Raw genomic sequence first — 20,667 nt, forward strand, 5'->3', positions numbered from 1 at the left:
TAGGATGAACGACGTCCTGATTCGTCGATTGGGCAAGCAAGAATTCTTTAAAGCACAGTGACATTTACTAGAGGGACTTACGTCACAAGAAGACACTGTCATCTGTTGGATGAGGTGTGAACTAGTGGTGACATTTTGGAAGTAAATTTGATTTTTTTTTAAATTGCATCTGATGAGGTTACGATGACATACGAAGGTATACCAGAAAGATCAAACGAACTAATATTCATTATATAAATCGTTGCTATAGAATGGATATTCAAATTAACTCTTTTTATCAGACAAATTCGTTTACCAAAAAGTCCAATTGTCTAAGAAATATATAAAATTATATGTCAGAGCTATCATGTTATTGTGCTTTATGATGATAGTTATAATTGGGAATAATCCCAATCGTGGTAGAATCTTCTTTTAAATTAATTTTTTATAAATTTAGCAAACTGCACTAATTAACTTTCTCATTTTGGTGACTTATATTAGAACATCTGTGTCGTTACCTCTCTGATTTTGAAATAAGGTAGAGGTTAGTTTGCTGGTATAGCTTTAAGTAATGTTAAAAACAATTATAGATAATGAAGAAAGGGATATAAAAACTATTGACTGTAAATTAAAAGGGTACAAGAGACTTGACCTTAAGAACACCCGTGACGTCACAGGGAAAGTAAAAATGAATAAATATCTTTTAATTCTCTACGTATTTTTATAAAATTCAGTTGGTTATATTTATGATAAATATAATCTATAATAAATTGTTTATTCCATAATTTTACAACAGAAATTATTTTCATATCTAAATGAAGAAATGTGCTCAAATCAAGAAATAAGATTTTTCTGGCACATTTAAGGAAAATCACTTGACCTCTGTGATAAATCAAGTATCTTCAAATGTGCCCTCGTTCGTCAGAACACTTCCTTTTCTTTCATTCCTCCTGATTATTATTATTCAAGAGATGAAGAACCCTAGTCATATGGAACAAGCCCACCAAGGGGCCACTGACTTGAAATTCAAGCTTCCAAAGAATATTATCGTGTTCATTAGGAAGTCAGAGAAGGTAAAGGGCAATACAGAAAGAAGAAATCTCACTTATTACAAAAAAAAAATAGATAACTATGTATTCAAATGCAAGGAAGGAGAATAGCTTTAGGGTCATCATGCATTGCATCTTAGCTTGAACTTTTGAAGTTCCACTTGCACATCAAGTGTGAGGAATAATTGCTGTCAAGTTTTTATTGCCGTAAAGTCCAAGATTGCTTCTTTCTTTATCTGTAACTTGCAAAGATTGAAGTTTAAAACTTTCTAAACTTTCTCTATTTTTTGGGTTAGTGATGCCTAGTGGTTACACATAAAACATGACATTTGTACTTGCAATGTTAAAAATCTGAAATATCTTACATTCACTAATTTAAAAATGACACAGTGTTCCTGTATTATTACAAGAATTATATTCTCACAAAATGTTTAATTTCAGATTCCTTACCCAGTGCTTGGGTTTGTCAAGTGCAGAATTATCAAGTGTTTGTGGACATGACTGCCATTTAGCACAGGCTGTCAGTCATTTGGATTTTACATCTTGATTTTTGCAATTTAAGGTCATTCTACAGTAACTAGAGAACATATTCAAGTATAAATTTGATAAATGTTATCTAACCAATCTTTTAAAAACTGAGCCAATCAATATAATTGTCATCAGATAAAGTCAAGGGACTTACGTGCATTAGGGTAAATTATTGGAGCTTCAACAATTTTTCTGACAGATGGAACTTAACATTCAGTCACTATCGACAGAGAGAGGAAAATTTCACCTGTATTGGAAAGACAGTGTCCTATTTCCCTGTAACGGTAAAACTAAACTGTACACGTCAGTACTATGACCCAGTCACCACTTGTACAATTACTAAGAAAAGAAATTGTGACAATTACTGTATAAATCTAGTTACTCCTGCAGTGCTTAAATTCAAGGTTCCAATGTTACTCTACAGGTCCAAAATATCATAACAAATTGAACTGATATACCCATTAATGGGGTCATTTTCCTTCGAGCAAGTGTTACAGGACATTTAAACATATGTATTTCTATGCATTTATTGAAAAAAAAAAACAGAAACTGGTTATAAAGATTACCATACTTGGTCGCATGTGGCTCTCCCAACATTAAACGTACTTCACACCACATGCCAAGGTAAGAAAATATCACCAACTCGTAGTTCCCCTTCGTGAAAATGGAAAACTACGCAGCGAACAAGACATCCTGTAATTACAGGCAAATACAGAGGTACTAAAACACAATTACTGTACTTTGGTAAACGGAGAAAATACAAAAATAAATATGAAGCTCATAAACCTATCTATTAGATTGTCTACATTTGATGCAAGCTTGCTATAAAAACCAAAGGGATATGCAGTACTGTACTTTCACAAACAATGTCCCGTTTAACATTTTGCAAACTTTACCAGTTGCTTTTACGAAATTCATCCTAGGAAATTTGGATTCCTGGTTCAAGGTCACTCATCCAACAATAACATTTTGAACATAAAAAATCACACCAGATAATGTAACTATAATACAATGTCATTTGGCAAGCAAGCTATAAAATTGCGAGCAAAAAAAATAAACATGTTTGTAACAGTTTTGGAACACACATACAAGATAAAATCTTGACATATTTGTATGAGCCTTAGAATTTTGTACCAAAAATGAAAAGGACCACAAAAACTTAATTGCAAAAGATATCTGTAGAAGAAAAACTCTTAATTTCCTTTCCATATATCACTAGAACATACTTCAGTCTATAATTTCTCCTCCTGTTACAATCATTAAATCTAATTTCTCCTACTATGCATTATCAGACCTCCACGTCTTCATAGTAGGATTCCAAGAGTTATAAGCCATTTCAAAACTTTACCCTATATGCTTACTCCAACAAAACACAAGTTTCCTTTTGAAGGGCTAAAAAATTCTCATGAATGGTGAGGGTATGTTATGAGATTCACAAAAATTACCTTGAAGTACATTTCTTTTGTCAATGAGGAAAATCACAGTACTACTAAACTGAACATGAGAAAAAATCATGTTATCAAATTAAAGACAACAAAATAAAGTATTCTTAAAAATACATAAAAATACTTAGAAAATAAGAACTGAAAATTCACTATGAATTACTCATACAATTATGGCATCGTCAGCCAAACTTATAATTGACACAAAACAAAATCTACAATTTCTAAATTTCAGGATTTCAACTGTCAAGCAAGCATCCTTTAGTACTGAAGACCACTGACTATGTTTGCTTTAATAAACAGAATCTACAAAAACTGGAAGTCTGCACATGCATCAATGAAAAGCTATAAAATTTCTCAAAACAACGCTGATGTAGCATAGCCTACCAACCATAGTTTTACCACAGTCTTAATTACCATTCACTGCTGGAAGGACTAGCACTCAGTAGAATGTGAGCAATGACAGCAGTTCATGGAGTATCTATGCTCACAGAAAAGAAACATATCTAGCATCAATCCAGTTAGTAACAATTAATAATGATATGGGTTTAAACAAACCACCCAGTCAAAACAACTTAACTCTCACAGGGCATGTCTTTAAAACTAATATCTAACTTTTTATTCAATTAACTGCAGTACTTTCAAAAATGTCTACAACTGGGTAGGTTGTATATGATTTTACAGGAATAACTGCCTTCACTGTCTTGTCCCCAAAACTCATGCTGTTATTTGAACCTCGGGCATTCAACTAATGCTGACCACCATTCTCAGCACACAGGGTTTGGATTAAGTAGGTGATTCATTAAATGCCCAGGGGTCAAATGTGTGACTAATATGAAAATGGGATGGAATTAATTTGACGTGGCACACTTTTCGTTTCGAAGAACGCCGTAATCTGATGAGGAGTATGATGTTTGTAATTCATCATCATCATTTTCACTGCTCAAAAAATCTGCCATTTAAGATGTTTAAAAAGCCACTGACAGGAATGGTTATATATCTGATCAGTAATAGAAGTTGCCACTCTGGCTTTCTTATCATCAATTTCATTCCCCTTTTGTGTACATGTGAGCAGGGATCCAACATATTTAAATGTTTATACTGACTCCATAAAGTTTGTTTTAAAACATTTATACATGCTGCATAAAATTTATGCAGCAAAGACCTTATTTTTGTACGAGAGAGTTTTCAAGACAATATGGATAACAAATAACGAATTGCAATCGAATAACAAGAAAGACAAACTGTTAATTCCTTAATCTACGTTCCTTCAGTACTTGCCTCAGCAGTAACACGACCATAAATTTGGATTTCACTATTTGAACTTGAACAAATACTGTACAAATTTTGTACATAGAAACTGATGTTCTGTGCAGACTTCTAAGTTCTAGAAAAGAAAATACCCTTTACCTATATAGATCAAAACAATTACACTAATGTAATACAGTAGTTTAATAACAAACTATTCTGCACCTATACTATTTGCAACCACGCCATTAAGTCGCTAATACTGTAGTGATAGAATCTGCTGACCTGTCTTCACCTTTAACTCAAACTGCTGATGCTGACAGTTGCACCTCATACTATAATAATTGAATGGAGTAACAAAAATCAAAGTGACAATTACAAAACCGTGTTTGTTCTGACCTAATGCCATGTACAGATATATACAAATAGTTCGGACAACCTCACCTTCACAAAACAATTTTTCACCACCCCACGATACAAGGACATTTTTCAAGTTTAAATTATTGTTGTAAAAGGAAAGTTCACAAGAAACAGACTTTCACAATACTGCGATGGATGGCCAAAATTCAACTTCACATTACATTACAACCCCTCAGCACAACCCATAACAGAAAAATCTGCTGTGAAAGGTTGCTTTTCCATTAAAAAAAATGCATTCATCCACCAATTAACAGATAATGAGCTTAGTACAATGTGTTAACCTGCCGGATTATGACTAAGTAAATTAACTGTACAGAACATGCAGTAAAAAATACATAATATACAGATTAGTTTAATCACTACTGAATGCAATATACAACAGCATGCATAGTACAGAGAAGTAAATTTTGATTGTCGAGTTGAAGGAATGACAATACAAATGATTCTGGACACTTACGATGGTTTCAAACGACACCAATTTTCCATGAACTAAAAAATGAAGCAATTATTGCAATATTATTGCAATATATCTTGATATAGGGCACACTAGTAATTAAGCAAACAAGCCCTAACAAAGGGGATTCATGCAGCATAAGACCTTAAAATGGTCTACCACACCATTGTAAGTTATCGAACTAAATCACCATATCCCGTTTCTACCCTCTTAAGATTTATTTTTTTAAATATTTACCTCTCAATTATATAGCTTTTACTAACACTGGTGCGGAAGTAAAAGCTATACAACAGAGAGTTAAGGTTCATTTCAAAAAGTAAGAGAAAGCAAATGCACTGGGAAGTTTAGCTGACACTACCTACATTGCACAATGGAATAGAATCCCTTTATGGGGCGAAGCGACCACAGAAACTCCACCCAAAACTTCGCACTGAAGCTGGACGAACTAAATCACTAAATTTGCGCTTCCAAAACTTCTGTAAGGCTTTGGTGTTTAAAGAGCTTCATTATTATATCACTATTATTATTATCTGTAATAAACAGTTTAACCAGACCACTGAGTTCAACCTCAGAATCATAATTTCCCCTTGATATTCAAGGAGCGCTACTTCAACAGCTGGTAATATTAACTAGATCAATGACGGTTGACACATGAGAGACTGATCACAAACGTAAAATAAGAGGTGAACTGAGAATTTTATTCTTACAGTATTAGAAAATGAATAACTCAAAGATACCGATGGAAAACTCGGAATGTGTAAACACAGAAATTAAAAAGGAGACTAGATGTAAGAATGATATACCTCCTACCTGAACAAAAACAGAAACTAAAGAATATGCAACTTGAAGGTTACCCAGTATCAGGGACAAGAAATAATTCACTTGAGATGTACACATTTCCGACAATACGGCATAATAATAATAGAAGAATTCAACTTTTCAGGAAACAAACCTTTAAATTGAAAATACAAATGCTGGAGATCCTTCGATAAGATAACCACAAACAACACTGTCACCAGTTAAAAACAACAGTATACATTCTAAAATTTACCTATGAATTTGTTCCCAACCAGGAAAGGATCATACACAATTGAATGATGGAGGTGGGAATGATCACAAATTAAACGATCTTTTTTTCAGCCTTAACTTCAAGAATTTGAATCTTTGTGTTCCTAACTCACAAGCATTGGGGGGACTATGTAGTATAAAAATAATGAAGAAATGAAGTGGGTGATTGTGGGCTGCAAAATTAGAGAAAAACATTAAGGCTCAGAGTAAAATAATGACGAAAGAAAACCTGTATAGATATCAAAAAATACATTAAATGAAAGCAATGTCAGGAGGGCAGTCTTAATTATATACAAACTAAAAACATACATGAATGGAAAAACGATAAAAACACAACAAGAAATAATGACAGATAGATCTGGCCCTGAGACCAGGTATAAATGCACGTAACGAGACCTCTAGCTGGGTAGAGAGAGAGAGAGAGAGAGAGAGAGAGAGAGAGAGAGAGAGAGAGAGAGAGAGAGAGAGAGAGAGAGAGAGAGAGAGAGAGAGAGATGAATGTATCCATTATCTTACAAAAAACCTAACTATGAACGCCAAGAAAACCAACACACCAGTGCAATGGTAAAAGTTAGGAACGCTGACCCTGAAATTGTTTCGGAAAAAATGTTCCTCTGTTTTCTCATGAAGTTACAAAAATCTGACCATTTAACAGTATCAGTCTAAACTTGCATACTGTATTTCTAAGACCCTCTGGACATGACTTGGAAAATGTGAGAAATATCACAGGAATATAAAATAACTGAAATATTGTGAAAAAATTGGAATGAATGTATACACTATTGAAAACTGACCAAACACCAGAAATTTCAAGGTTCCTCATGAAACCTCAAACCGGATTCACTATACAACAGTGGTCTGGCTTCCAAAATTAATAAATTAACATTGACATCAAATGGCAACCAAAGCCAGCAAGGTAAGAGGTTTTACGTTTTAAGGCAGCGTGAATTACAAAATAAATAAATACATATTCAAACTAACTTTACAGCAATAGTATTTGCTAATCAAGGATGGAAACCATACTTTAGTCCAAATTTAGCAAAAGCAGTAGCACTTATGCGAATGACATTATCTTTCACTTTGAAAAACAACCAACTCCTATTCCACCTTCAATGTTGGGAAGGGATGATAGTAATTAGTGTCAAATATGGTTTGCATTTATAAAACAAAAGACATTTGCTTATGGTGAAATGATGCAGAAGTGGAGCAATGCCTCCAAAGCCCAGACTCGTATATTTTAAAGGGCCAACAAGCTTCTTAACAGAAACAATGACATCTCCACATGACATTCATAACATTCCACAATTACTTCTTTAACTAAAATATGTTTCCAGAGATACATACATCAAGAACTGAAGCTGTACCTAGCATGTGACCAATTTAATCTAAAAGACTTGGTTCCTTTAAGGTAATAACGGAGTGCTCTGACTGGATATGCAAAGCATCTTCATGTCTGCATCAAAGTTAGTAAGAGTAAGCACTGTAAATGAAGGGGTAGTAATGTCATTGTTACATTTATCCTTTGCAACAATGCCTGGGACCAAGGTAAGGCCGATAGACGATTCCTTCAACAAAACCTGATGAAATTAACTTTCCCTAAAAGCAAAGGCAAACGCTGTTTTGTGGAGCTGTCTCAAGGAAGCCTTGAGTTTTTAACAGGACCTCAAGAGAATGTGGACAACACTTAGTTATCTCCTCCATGCAAAAATGTTCTTTCCAATTACCAGAATAACACTTTCGTTTTGCAGAGTTATACGCTTAAGTTGACATGCCAAAGCAGCTTTTAAAAGCTGACTGAAAGCCACTGATGACTAATACCAAGAGGCTCTTCTCTCCTCACATGATTGTAAGTCAACAAACAAGAGTACTGTGGTAGAGAATAAAAAATAATCATGCCATATTTTCTGGAAATGGAATAGGATTCTCAACCAATAACCAAACTTCTATACCATACAGAAACTAGAATTTTATACAGCAAAATAAAACAGCCAAGGAGATTTGCAAAGTATTGTAGTGTTACACTCCATAAAATGCAATGAGTACTCTAACACATTAACAAAAATGCCAACATAAATGAGGTTCCTTGCAGCAAATATATAATCAAATATGCAACAACTGGCCTGCATTGTTACCCGACGTTTTGATTCACAATTTTCGCATGGTTGGCACAAACGGCAAGTGCTTAAATGTAAAACATAAAAATAAAAATTTCATGTGATTTACAATAATAAAAGTATGACAAAATCAAATTCATATAAAAACCTATTATTTTTACTTAAGCTATGAGTGGAGAACTTGGGAGTAAAGTAGGTACAGTACTTTAATAAAGTGATACCCGACATACGGCGAGTTATCTCAGCTGTCCAGTACTCTCACTTTTTAGTCAATTTGTGGTCCAGAATGATCAAAAAGAACTCAGAGGAAGGCAGTCCTAGTGAATGCTTACAAAAACAGGAGGCATTTAATTTTTTGTGCTTCCTATATGATCCAGATACGTCCTGAAAATACAATGAACAATAGTAATACCTGCTGTCCTCAATTCTGCAGAGCAAGATACTTAGCAAAAAGAATTTAAATTTAGATTAAGTACAGAAGTATGTTAAACTGATTGTCCTGAATTCAACAGTTAAAGACCATATAAAAAATTGCCTGATATATATATAAAACTATTTTAAATACAGACACACATGTAAAGGAAGGTATATGCACGTTATCCAGCACATCAAGAGTAGAACAGACAACGAAAATGCTTCCTAGTAGAGTAATGACAGTTAAGGCACAACATCAAAACATACCGGAAGCAGAAAAAACAATAACATTGCATTTCAACTTCAATAATTCACAAAATGATACAGGTAAGAACACAACACATAGTAACTGCCTGAAGATGTATGACGAGGCAAGATGAAGACAATGAACCCACAGAAAATTAGAGGAGTACTTGGGGCTCCTCAGTGCAAGGGAAGTCTTGCGAACTGTTATACATTGCCTTGTCCACCCATAAGTAAAACTACAAAGGATTTGTGATCTGTATGCACATACAAGTGATTAAACTAACAAATTTGTAGACAACACTAAAGTGTCTTAAAGGAACTAATCCAGACACTGTGAGTTCATATGTATATAAACTACTGTGTAGGAAATTTTGACAAAATGTCTAGGTACCCCCATATCAAGGTTATACATAAATTGCTAATTTAGTTAAATATAATCAAATATAAGTTAATGACGCTGACACTTGCAAGTTACGATAAAACTGTGAGCAACTGTGAAACATAAAACAAATACTGAACAGGACAAAGACATGTTTATTTTGGCACTACAGAGGGAAAACATTTGCACTATAGTGACTTGCTGATGAGTTCTGATAAATCAATAAAAACAATTTAATATAAATAATAAAATGCACATGACAGGAGACAGAACATGTTGCAGCAATGCATGAGCGAAATAATGATCACAGCCCAAGCAACTGAAAGGGAAATGAGGTCTTTGTGGCATTCATGAAAGACTTGAACTGCTTTCTAAACAGTGACCCTGTTTAACCCATTCTCTCTCTGGATCATCACTTGATCTGTTCCTCTCCTCCGAATAGTTCTGGGTGACAGCGGCAAAAATAAAAAAAAAAAGGAAATTAACGGCATGACTTTGCTCAAAATACATTGCCATAAATTTTCTGGTAGAATTCTGAAAAAATAAAAAGAAACATACAGAAACATTCCTGGTAAGCAATAAAGCAAATCTTTCATTTCAAGAACTTAAAACAATTCTCGTGTCAATGTTGTTTGAAAGCACTAAATTAAAATATAAAAAATTTTGAAGGAAAAAATTTACATCGCAATTTCTGATACAAAAATTAAGGGAGCTGAAAACAAATATTGTACATCTGAAAAAAAATTATATGACAATTTTTGATACAAAAAATCTAGCAGCTAAAAACAAATATTGTATCTGAAAGATACTGATACTTGTTTTAAAATACTGATACGTGTTTAACCAGACCACACAACGTAAAACTTGCACACTTGTCGCGATAACCTGAGATATTCAGATTTGATTTCATTAAACAACATATACGTTCAAAAATACACAGCGAGGTAAATATACAGAATGAAAAAAAAATCCATTTAAATACAAAACGTCAGTGGTCAAATGAGCATCTACTCTTGAAGATTCACAGTTCAACTGAGTAGGAATTCACTTATGATGTACTATGCAGGACTGGATACTTTAGTACTGCATAATCTGGCCCTTACTGTCCATACAGAAAGTGGCTAAGAAAATCTTTGAGTAAGGATAGTATTTAACAAAAGAATATATCTTTCCTGAGAGAGAGAGAGACAGAGAGAGTTGAGAGAGATATCAGAGAGTCTAGAGAGAGAGAGAGAGAGAGAGAGAGAGAGAGAGAGAGAGAGAAAGAGAGAGAGAGAGACTAATGATGATATTGTACAGAAATGAAAATATTACAAGCTGGTAAATATAATCTAACAGATTATGGAATAAAAGGCTGTACAAGACGATTAGCTAGAGGGATCAAGGACAGGTACAGTTTAGGTACTAGTACCTGTACAGTACAAGGTTTTCCTCTGATCTACTGTACATCACTGGTTTTTGCTTTAATTACGAATTATCAACACACCATAGCAAAGCAACCAAAAAATATGACAAGCCATACGTAAAATACAGAAAATATCACTTATCGATACCTAACACGGTCAGTGTCTACCACATAATGAGCTCAGTCACTGCAAATTCACGAACATACAGCATTAACTCAACAAAGATTGACAGCTTCTCTATCTGATTTCAGATTTTGATCTAGGAGTACTGAAACAAGTTCTTCAAATACACCTTGCTATAATATGCTGAAGAGCATAAAAATTGTACAAACATAACTGTCAACATCATTTCAATTTTCAATGCGAGACTTAATAAATGGAAGATATTTTTAACAGGAAATACTTTGGTCACTGATATCAAAGGCCTACCTAACGAGTCCAAAAAGGAAAAACGTCAGTAAATTTATTAATAAATCTAATACTGTACAGTACTACGATTTATCCACTTGTTTTTTTTTACTAACTGCCTTAAGTACTGAAACATCAAAACTAAGAAAAATCTATAAACTTTATCGTTTACTGCACTTTCCTTTCTGTACACTGGGCTCTTTCAATTCCGCAATGCTCTTAAACACACAACCTCTCTCCCCAACTTCATCCTTGACGTAAGTTACGTAGTAATCTTCAACCATGGGGAAATCTTCAATGACAATGTCTTCTTCCTTTATGTTCTTGTTCATTCCTTTGTGAAGAGATGTCGCCAGTTTGGCTCTGTGGAGGTCCAAGGCTAAAGGTTCTTTCCTGGAATCTCTGTCCTTTTCAGCAGTCTTTTCACTGCTTATATGAGCACAAACATCCTTAGCCTTTCCACAGCCCACCAATTCCCTTGCGTTCATTGGCAGTCTCCGAAAAGTGTGACGTGCTGGCCTCGTAATGTGGCACCTCCAGTTATTTGATTTGGTGCTTTTTGAAAACTCTTTGGCAGACTTTGCAAGCCAACATTAAATGCGTCTTGGTATGCTTTGCCAACTGCTGCTTGTGCTGGAATCTTGTGCCACACACTGAGCAAGACAAGAGTTTTTCGTTTGCCTGGAGAAACGGATTTTTATGATAGAGGCCCTTGTGAGGGACCTTCTTGGAAAACACATTACCTACATTATCCGATACCGAACTGGAATGAGTTCTTGAATGCATTCTCAATGCACTAGCGTCAGAGAAGCTCTTACCGCAAATGTTGCATTTATTCGGCTCTCGGTCCGCTGTGTTTGAGCCATGCGTCTCTGCTGACCTTCTATCTGTGCGTTTTTCAACGGGCTCAACACTGGAGCAGTTGGTTTTCTGGGAATGAGTCAGAATGTGGAACTTCAAATCATTATCATTAACAAAATACTTCTTACAAATGTGACACACGAGAGACGAACTGCCCCTCATTGAGAAATCCTGAGTGCAGACGCTCCAATCGTCTAGCCTTGCGTCAGCAGTACTGAACCTCTTCGTACACACAGTCCACGCTCCGTCCGTCTCCGGATACGACTGGCTCGTCACCGTGGAGCTGGAGGCCTGACTAACACTGCCTATACTACCCAAACTATCACTGTCCTCGTATCCATTATCAAACGACAATGACCCAATCTGTATGATGTCTTTAACTGTCAAGTCACTACTCTGAGTCACCATATCTTCCTCATGGACCTCTTTGACAACCACATCGGAAAAAGTTTTCGTCCCTTCTTCCCCAGGCTGCACCGCCATAGACACTTCATTGCACTCCTCATTACACAGCTTAATGCTAAAAGATTTTTCCGTGTCTTCTTCGTCAATGCTTTTCCCAAACTTGATGATCACCCACTCGTCCTTTTCCACATTACTTTGATTTTTGCTAATGTGAGTGTTTGTCAGCTTTTTGTCAATGCCACCCCCGGTTTCGATAATGACGCAATCATCACTGCTGTCCTCGTTGATCAGATCCCCATCTCCATGCTTGATCGAATGAATCTTCAGTCCCTTAGTCTGCACAAAACTTTCGTCACAGTCACGACACACCGAAGGCTTCTCTTTCGACTGCGAGCACATGCGAGAGATTGTGGGATCCCTCTCGGCGTAACTTTCGCTGAAAATCTTTTTGCAAACGACGCAGGTACCCGTAAATCGTTTCATTAAAGGCTGAGGCCTGACCCGCTTCTCAGGTGTCATACGGTTCGGAAACAGCTTACTGAATGAAATGTTCTCGCTGGTACTTACTTTATTCTGAAAACTGACACTTGATTTTGATTCAACAGATGTTGGCACACCTTTCTTGAGAACCTTCATGGTGTTGAAATGTTATCACTGACAACTAGTACCAGGAGGAAATACTCTTATTATTATCTGTGCGGTGAATTATGGTCGCTGAGGTACAATACAATAACTTGCTACTTGTCCACATGAGTTATTGCATGTTGCAAGTCAATTTTGATAAATCCAGTCATCCTTTGTAAATATCTGAAATTATAAGAATCATTAGTACTGTACCGTTATCTGTAACCCGATAAGACTTGCATCTCCTTAAATCTATGGCAAATATCCGTAATAATTTGTTCTCTCACCCAACACATACACATGACAGCCTCTCAAAAAAAATATATAAAATAAAACTATTTTTTTTTTTATAAAACCATCAATCACATTATGACCACACTCTGATCCACAATGATCCCCAAACCTACAGTTTTTTGTTTTTTTGTTTACAAAAATAAGAAGAAGAGCACCCTCACAACACCACCATCATCTGGATCCTCAGGTTAACTCATCCACCAGCCACATCGTATTTCACGTAGACTGAACAAGCAACTACTAGATTGCCAACAGTATGAATAAAATTTAGGGTTTTTATGAAAGACTAGCTTCATCGAAAAAAAAATTTTGTTTGTTCATAATAAGGTCAACAATCATCTTATGCCTAAAATGCTCTTCAGGTGAAAGACTGAGCTGATGAAAGTCCCAGACTGTTTTTCTAGGAATGATGGGTCCATGAGAGCTCAAGTTACTATCAAGTCAATGATAAAAGTCCCTTATAAACTCAAAATGGTTCCTTATAAACTCAAAATGGTTTACTTAATGAGATGACGAATCATATGAGCAAGAAAATCTGGATGACTACTTCTAAAAAACTGAATGGTGTATAAACACAGAGAAGAAATCGAACTGCAACAACTTTCCAAAGAAGTTTGGTCCATTGCAATTACTGATGAAGTACATTCAACTGCCCAATTCAAAGAATGATGACAACGGTACTGGCATTCAAGAGTCGGCCGTGTGATAAGGCTTGGTCTTAGTACAATAAAGTATTTTAACCTCTCACAGCTGAGAATCTCAAAGTGAAGTCGGGCTTGAGATTATGAGGGAGTTGGCTTTATCTTGGCGACAATGCAAAAAATGCACACCAGGTCCAAACACTGCCAATTCTCTGTGTGATACAGAACTACCCAAAGCATGGAGCTCACTCACATATTGCCGAGGCCAGAGAGAGAGAGAGAGAGAGAGAGAGAGAGAGAGAGAGAGAGAGATAATCTTCAGCATCAAATTTTCAATGGATACTTGTTTGACAAGCTCAAAAGCTGGGCTGGGCAAATAAATGATGACTGGAAACATATTCCAGCATGGTTTCAAAGTTCTTGGGAGAACCTCCCTTTCAAAATTCCTGCAACAGACAGTGGAAACTCTAGACCTTCTCTACAAGTCTAGGGATGATAAGCGATCAACGATCCTTACCCACAACTTTGGACAGGAAACTGAAAGCTGGAGAAACTCTACTGTGGTCTGTACTGTCAGAGATATGTTGTCAAGTACCATTCCCAGGTAAACGGACCTCCTAGACAGGACTAGGTCAGATTTTTTTTTAGCTGGGGAGAAGGCCAAGACACTGGCAACAAAATGAGGAGATGCTTTAAGTACTTGCAGAGCTCCTGAAGTGAAGCAGCCCTTACCAACCAGTTAATCAGGCACCTCAATGGTCTGATACCTCTCCCGCAAATGCACAATACAACTGGGTGAAAGTTTGAGGGGTTGTTGCCAGTCTGAAATGGTTATTATAACATAATACTGAAGCACTTGATAATAGAGTGGACTGGTCACAAAAGGCCTTCTCTTCAATTATTGTGCTTTATCTTTGTAATGGACAGGATTGACATCAGAACTGCTTTTACCTCATACACAAAAGCCTAAGCAGAACATATTCATTGCCTAGCACTGATTAACAAGTCCTATAAGAGGTTTCTCTCGATGATTTAGCTTTCATGAGAACACATGCAGACAGGAAAATAAAAACAGATGATACCTGAGTTCGGTCTACAGCAATAAACTGCATTTTATAACCACTAGGTAACTCAGGGAGTTATTGTGACTGCTATTGCAAAAGATTGGCCCTCATAATTAGATGAGAAGGGGTAACCCAACAAAACCCAATTTCAATGTGATAACTTTACCTGAAAGTCATAAGCTTCGACAAACACTGGCCAACCCTCTGAGTAAGTGTCATCCTGAAACCTTTCTTCAATCATTCAAGAAAAATTAATATTAGGGTATAAAAAGGATAAATACTGGTAAGTATATCTGTCCGTCAGTCAAAGGAAGCTATTTAAAATAAAAAGGCAAGCAACCTTTTTCTATGAGCAAATATAAGATATCCCTTTCTATCTATGTTATAATTCCTATTACATTATAGATAGACAATACACTGCTTACATCTCCGGACAGTTAGTACAAAACGCAACAACAATTCATACAAATAGAGAGCAAAGTTAAGTATAAAGGTATCTGCCATCAAAAGTAACACCTATGCTTTCAATTATTTAGGGAAAGGTTTAAACAGCTAGTGAGCCCGTGACTTACTAAGTGCGGAGTTTCCTGCTATCGTGGGAGATGCACACGAGAACAAGAACCATGACTCCATTCCTCAGCTGATGAGTTATTCTCGGCTGTTACTGACCATTCCAGGCAGTACAGAATAATTAATACAGCTCACGGGATCTGAACAATAAATATTTTGGAATGAATACGCTACCCTCCTTGGACAGCTGTAAATTATTAACATTCTGTACAGGGTCGTTGCAAAATAAGAAATATGACCAATAAACATTAAATTATCATGAACATTTTAAAGGTTTTTCTGCTATAAATTTTGACCAAAAACACCCATAAAAGTCAATCAAATGCAACAGAAGTTATTCAGTAAATGAAACAATGTTTATGAAGATTAAAACGCAAGCACTAAAAGCAAAAGAGAAATAAAGTACAATATAAAATTCAAAATAAGAAATCATGAAATTGCAGCAGTTGGATAGAGAACCCCACAACAGATACCAAGTACCTTATGTTATCTAAGATTAGGTTAGGTTGCAGGCATTTCCTTGTAATTTTCCGAATGCTCCGGCAAGCCTACCTTATAATTTACATACTTCTGAACATTTCCGTTGGTACAATTCACAAACTTTTAGTTTTCCTTTACACCCTTCCACAAAAACTTGTTTCCCTCTTTTACGGTGCCTTAAGTTAGGGTAAGCTGTGAATTAGGCCAGGTGGGACCTGGTACCCTAGGTTAGGTTAATTTATCACGGTAGGGTTAAGATGCACCCCTGACTTTCACTCTTGTGATTTACAGCCTAGGTTAGCCTAGTTAGCTCTTACTAGACTGCTACATGTAAACTTGAAAGCTAATAAGTGATGCACTTCCAACAATGTCAACAAATACCAAAAACCAACAGAAAACAATTTTAATGCAGTTATCAACTCAGACAATTTGTGGGGTGACTGCAGAATAGGGGGATATAAACTAACCTATCTCAGAAATGGCTGGAAATGTAAGAAAATCAGGTAGAATCCAGAGTGAAGGGTCAAAATTACTTTGAAGGAGGTGGGCGCCCAGGAGGAGCAAAGCCCCCTCGGCAGGGATAGGACTTTGCACCAAAGGTTAGGTTAGGTCAAGGTAAATATGGTTAGCCCATATACGTTCTGGATTAGGGTTCCTACTACAGAAATGTCTGTTACAGCAGCCTTTAGACCAGTCAGTCTGCATTCGCCAAAGGAAATCTTTATAGAACAAGATGGGCATTTACCAATCAGGTCGGGTCAGGGCAACAATGACCTAAGTACGGCTGGGTTCCGTACGGGAAGGTCAGGCTACAATTTATCATTTTTAAGCGACTTCAGCGGTCTGCAATGGCCCCCAAACCTGCAAAACTGTACCACAATGGATTATACGTGATCGTCCCATGACCTTTAAAACGCCCTACTTAACGAAGGATAAACGGAAATGACACACATGTGGGGTAGAAGTCCTACTCCTCCTCTTCGCCACCCCTATTTCTGCCAACCTCAACATTCACTCGCGTCCATTTTCAATAATTATCAATTTAGGGTGTTCAACCAACCATTAATTTCCATAATTCTGCGAAATCTCCTCGGAAATAGGAGCGATATTCGGTTTCTTGGGCGTCAAGAGAGATTTTCCTCCACCCTTTTGTTTACAAGCGGAGGGTTTGTTTACATTGCACGGTTCACGGTTCCCAGCATTTCCGCCACTCCGGGTAAGTTCCCGCTGTTGTATTAGCTTCAAATTGACCTAAAACCTGGAATAAAACTCTCCAGAAATCAGAAAATTGTTTAAAGAGAGATACCAGACACATATACTCTTAAATGAGGTGTTATTTCCTACAATTTTGGTGAAATAAAACTACTAACATCTCCCATCTCCGTTCTGACTAAACTCCTGATGCTCTTACGAGTTAAGTCCACTCCAGTTAAATTCCTGCTGTTATATAGGTTTTAAATTAACCTAAAATCGGAGATAAAACTCTCAAAAGATCATAAATCTGATGAGAACTGATCAGAGAAAGATACCAGAGACTAGCACTATTACATGAGGTATTATTTCCCACAAATTTCGTGAAATCAACAGAGAGACATCTCTTCCAATCGTGCTGCCCCAATGCTCAAGTTAAAGCCACTCCGGTTAAATTTCCGCTATTATATTGGCTTTACATTGACCCAAAACCGGAGATAAAACTCTTAAAATACCAGGAAACTGTCCAGAGAAAGTTACCAGAGACAAATACTCTTATTTCCCAGAAATATGGCGAAACAAAACTGACATCTCCTCCCTTCTCAATGTCGTCTTAGTGCTCATGAGTGAATTGTCCATCTCAGCCAAAATGGTGTAAGTTTGACAAATTCAAAATTATTTCATCATAAAAAAAGAAAGCATCAGAATGACTTGTATCGGATAATGACGTGTAAATGAGCTGTCACATGATCGCTTTCTTTTTTTCATTGACTACAAAAGGCACAATATTTCACGTTTCATCTGTCACCGTGAATCCGCGCGCGAGTATTCGGGAACTTTCCATGAGTAATTCATAAGACACTTCGCGTATGATAAATAAATTCATGAAGTGGAACATTGAATGTGATGATAACATGTGTTAATTTAGTGGAGATTTCGCTATGAAATATGAGTCACAACCTTAGACTAAAATCAAAGTTAGCTTTAATTGTTTTACCAGAAATCACTGAGGGAATTCACAATGACAGATGTTGATACTTGTGGACAGTCTTAATCAGACACGTCATATCTTTCTTAACTTCAGCAAGTTTGTAATACGGTCTGCGGACAATTTTTTGGTCTATTGTTCATTTCCATAAGTCGATTTTATAATATAATGATAAACACTCAAACAAAAAGTGGTTTAAAAGGACCCTAAATATTATGTTTATTTACCGATATATGCAAGTTTTATATGACACTAGACCGAAAAATATTAAAATTTAATACCAAGCAATGTTTTGATAATTGAAAAACACAATATTTTCAGTCATTGTACACTGCAAGCATAACAAAATTTGATAGTGAGAGAGTGATCCATCCCCACACTTGTCATCCTAGTGTCAACTCTGTATGTTACGTTACGTGTATAGCTAAAAGAAAACAGGTAATCATACATCTATCTACAATTTTACATAGCATTCTTTTAGTTTCTGAAGGAAGTTATGTTCGTACCAGAGGTAGGTTACAGAACAGGCAGGTTTTAGCCACAGACATTTGGAATTTTTTTTTAGGATACTAGCCTAACCATTACTGATTTTCATAATCCCAAATTCTTCCAGTCTGTTTTGGTTTACTCTGAATTTGCCAAAACATCATTAGGTAATCAGGAAGGGGTGTCGATACCAGTTTACGGAACACCGGCGCTAGCTCCTTATACGTTAAATTTATGGAGTAGGCCTAAGGTATACAAGAAACTCTACAGAAGGACTTTCGAGCAACATACCAAGAATATTTCATTTCTAAAAGCTGACTCAGGGATTGAAAGGTGTAAAAATTTTTGCATATGACTCAGGGATTTATAAAATGCAAAATATTTTGCATCTGACTCAGGTAGCAATTAAAAAATGCAAAATTATTTTCCCCTGACTCAGGGACTGAAAAGGTGCAAAATATTTTGAGGTGTCCAGAAGGAAACTAAAGGCGCAGTTATTAGAAATGCTAACCACAACAAAGAAACAGTTATGAAAGAAATATACAATAAAAATATAACTTACAGATTATAAAGGGACCCGCCTGATGGATCAAAATTAGGTCGATGTTGGCCCTCCAAATGTCAACATGAACAAACAAAAAAAAAAAAAAGCATTCACATAACACTAATCAACATAAATCACAACTAAACACCAAGAAAATTAAATTCTGCTTTTCCCAGACGTACGTTTATTGTCACAGAAAAAATCGACAACATGACTTTGCAGTTGCTCGATTGACCTTCACCTACGTAGGACACAATCTCAAAAAATCCTCGTGATTATAGTCCTCCTATTTCCTTCGTATCTTGGGATTTGTTCTGCCCGTGGCCGTAACATTTTCGGATGTTTTGGGGACAACGAAATCATTTTACAAAAGCGTTTCATGCAATGAATAATCGTATGTGCTGTGTAGTTTATACGCAGCTCTTAAAATTACAGCTGAAACAAGTGTAGGAGTGTAACTCGTGGCTTACGGCAGAATGTGCCTTCTAAACTCACTTGACACTTGACATTTTCACGGGAAAATCTCAGCACAGTCAACACAGATCACTTATATCGAATCATGACACTTTATACGAAATGAAAAGGTGATAATCTTAGTATTTTTCTGTACGAACTTATACGGCGTCCTATTTCTTCCCCAAGACGACGTAACACTGATGTCATCAACCTTACCGGCAACACCTGTTTACTCCGGTCTTATCGGATCAATCACACGTCATTTCGTGAAGAAGAAGATCAGAGAAACGTCAAGCAACTGTCAAAACAGTCACAGACATCGGACACAATCTCCTGTCTCGTCATGACACTGCCTTTTGCATCGTACGTTCTCGCTGCGACTGACTTCCTATCCTTCCTCTTCTTCTTCTTGTTTTCATGCCTGTAGCTACTCCCAGTCACTCGTTTTCTCTCTGTCCTTATTCTCACTCGTTTTCTTTCTATCCTTCTTCTTCTTCTTCCTCTTCTTCTTCTGTGATCCTCCACAGGCACATTTTTTTATCTTCCGTCCACTTTAGCCCCACAGCTTAGTTACTGACAGTCAGGTTCGCTGTTCCAGTCATCTGATCTGTCAGTCTCTTGATGACAGCACTGGCATTCCGCTTTGACGTCCTGCCTCTCCCATATTGACTCGCAACGAGAAAGAGAGAGAGAAAGAGAATTTTAAATATAGCAGTATTTTAAAAGTATGAATGATAGAGAAAAGAGGCAACTTAGAAACGTGTCAGTGACATTGACCAGGAGAGAGAGTCAGAGAGAGAGATGAAGGGAGAGAGAGAAGGGGATATGTATACACAACCAGTCTCCTTCAGTCAATACCGGTTCATTCAAGCACTCGAGACCTCTCCACTCACTCGCACGAGAGGAGG

The 20,667-nt window shown here is 36.5% G+C and overlaps 1 protein-coding gene across 4 annotated transcripts; it reads right to left on the bottom strand.

Annotated features, from left to right (window-relative positions):
* Window positions 1-11,101: 11,101 nt before the first annotated feature.
* LOC136849884 (zinc finger protein 182-like) lies at window positions 11,102-20,458 on the bottom strand. 4 transcript variants are annotated; one of them, XM_067123389.1, is made up of 3 exons: window positions 17,155-17,281; window positions 15,617-15,754; window positions 11,102-13,228 (listed from the first exon to the last, which is right to left on the bottom strand). In XM_067123389.1, the coding sequence occupies exon 3, from the start codon at window positions 13,055-13,057 to the stop codon at window positions 11,696-11,698; it is 1,362 nt and encodes a 453-aa protein (XP_066979490.1). In that variant the 5' UTR covers window positions 13,058-13,228; window positions 15,617-15,754; window positions 17,155-17,281; the 3' UTR covers window positions 11,102-11,695. The 4 variants fall into 4 exon arrangements, with proteins under 4 accessions (XP_066979490.1, XP_066979492.1, XP_066979491.1 ...); XM_067123390.1 differs by lacking the exon at window positions 17,155-17,281 and adding an exon at window positions 19,322-20,141 and having other exon boundaries at window positions 11,471-13,228; XM_067123391.1 differs by lacking the exon at window positions 15,617-15,754 and having other exon boundaries at window positions 17,155-17,308.
* Window positions 20,459-20,667: the final 209 nt, after the last annotated feature.

The sequence above is a fragment of the Macrobrachium rosenbergii genome, chromosome 21 (assembly GCF_040412425.1).
Source record: "Macrobrachium rosenbergii isolate ZJJX-2024 chromosome 21, ASM4041242v1, whole genome shotgun sequence".
NCBI lineage: Eukaryota > Metazoa > Arthropoda > Malacostraca > Decapoda > Palaemonidae > Macrobrachium > Macrobrachium rosenbergii.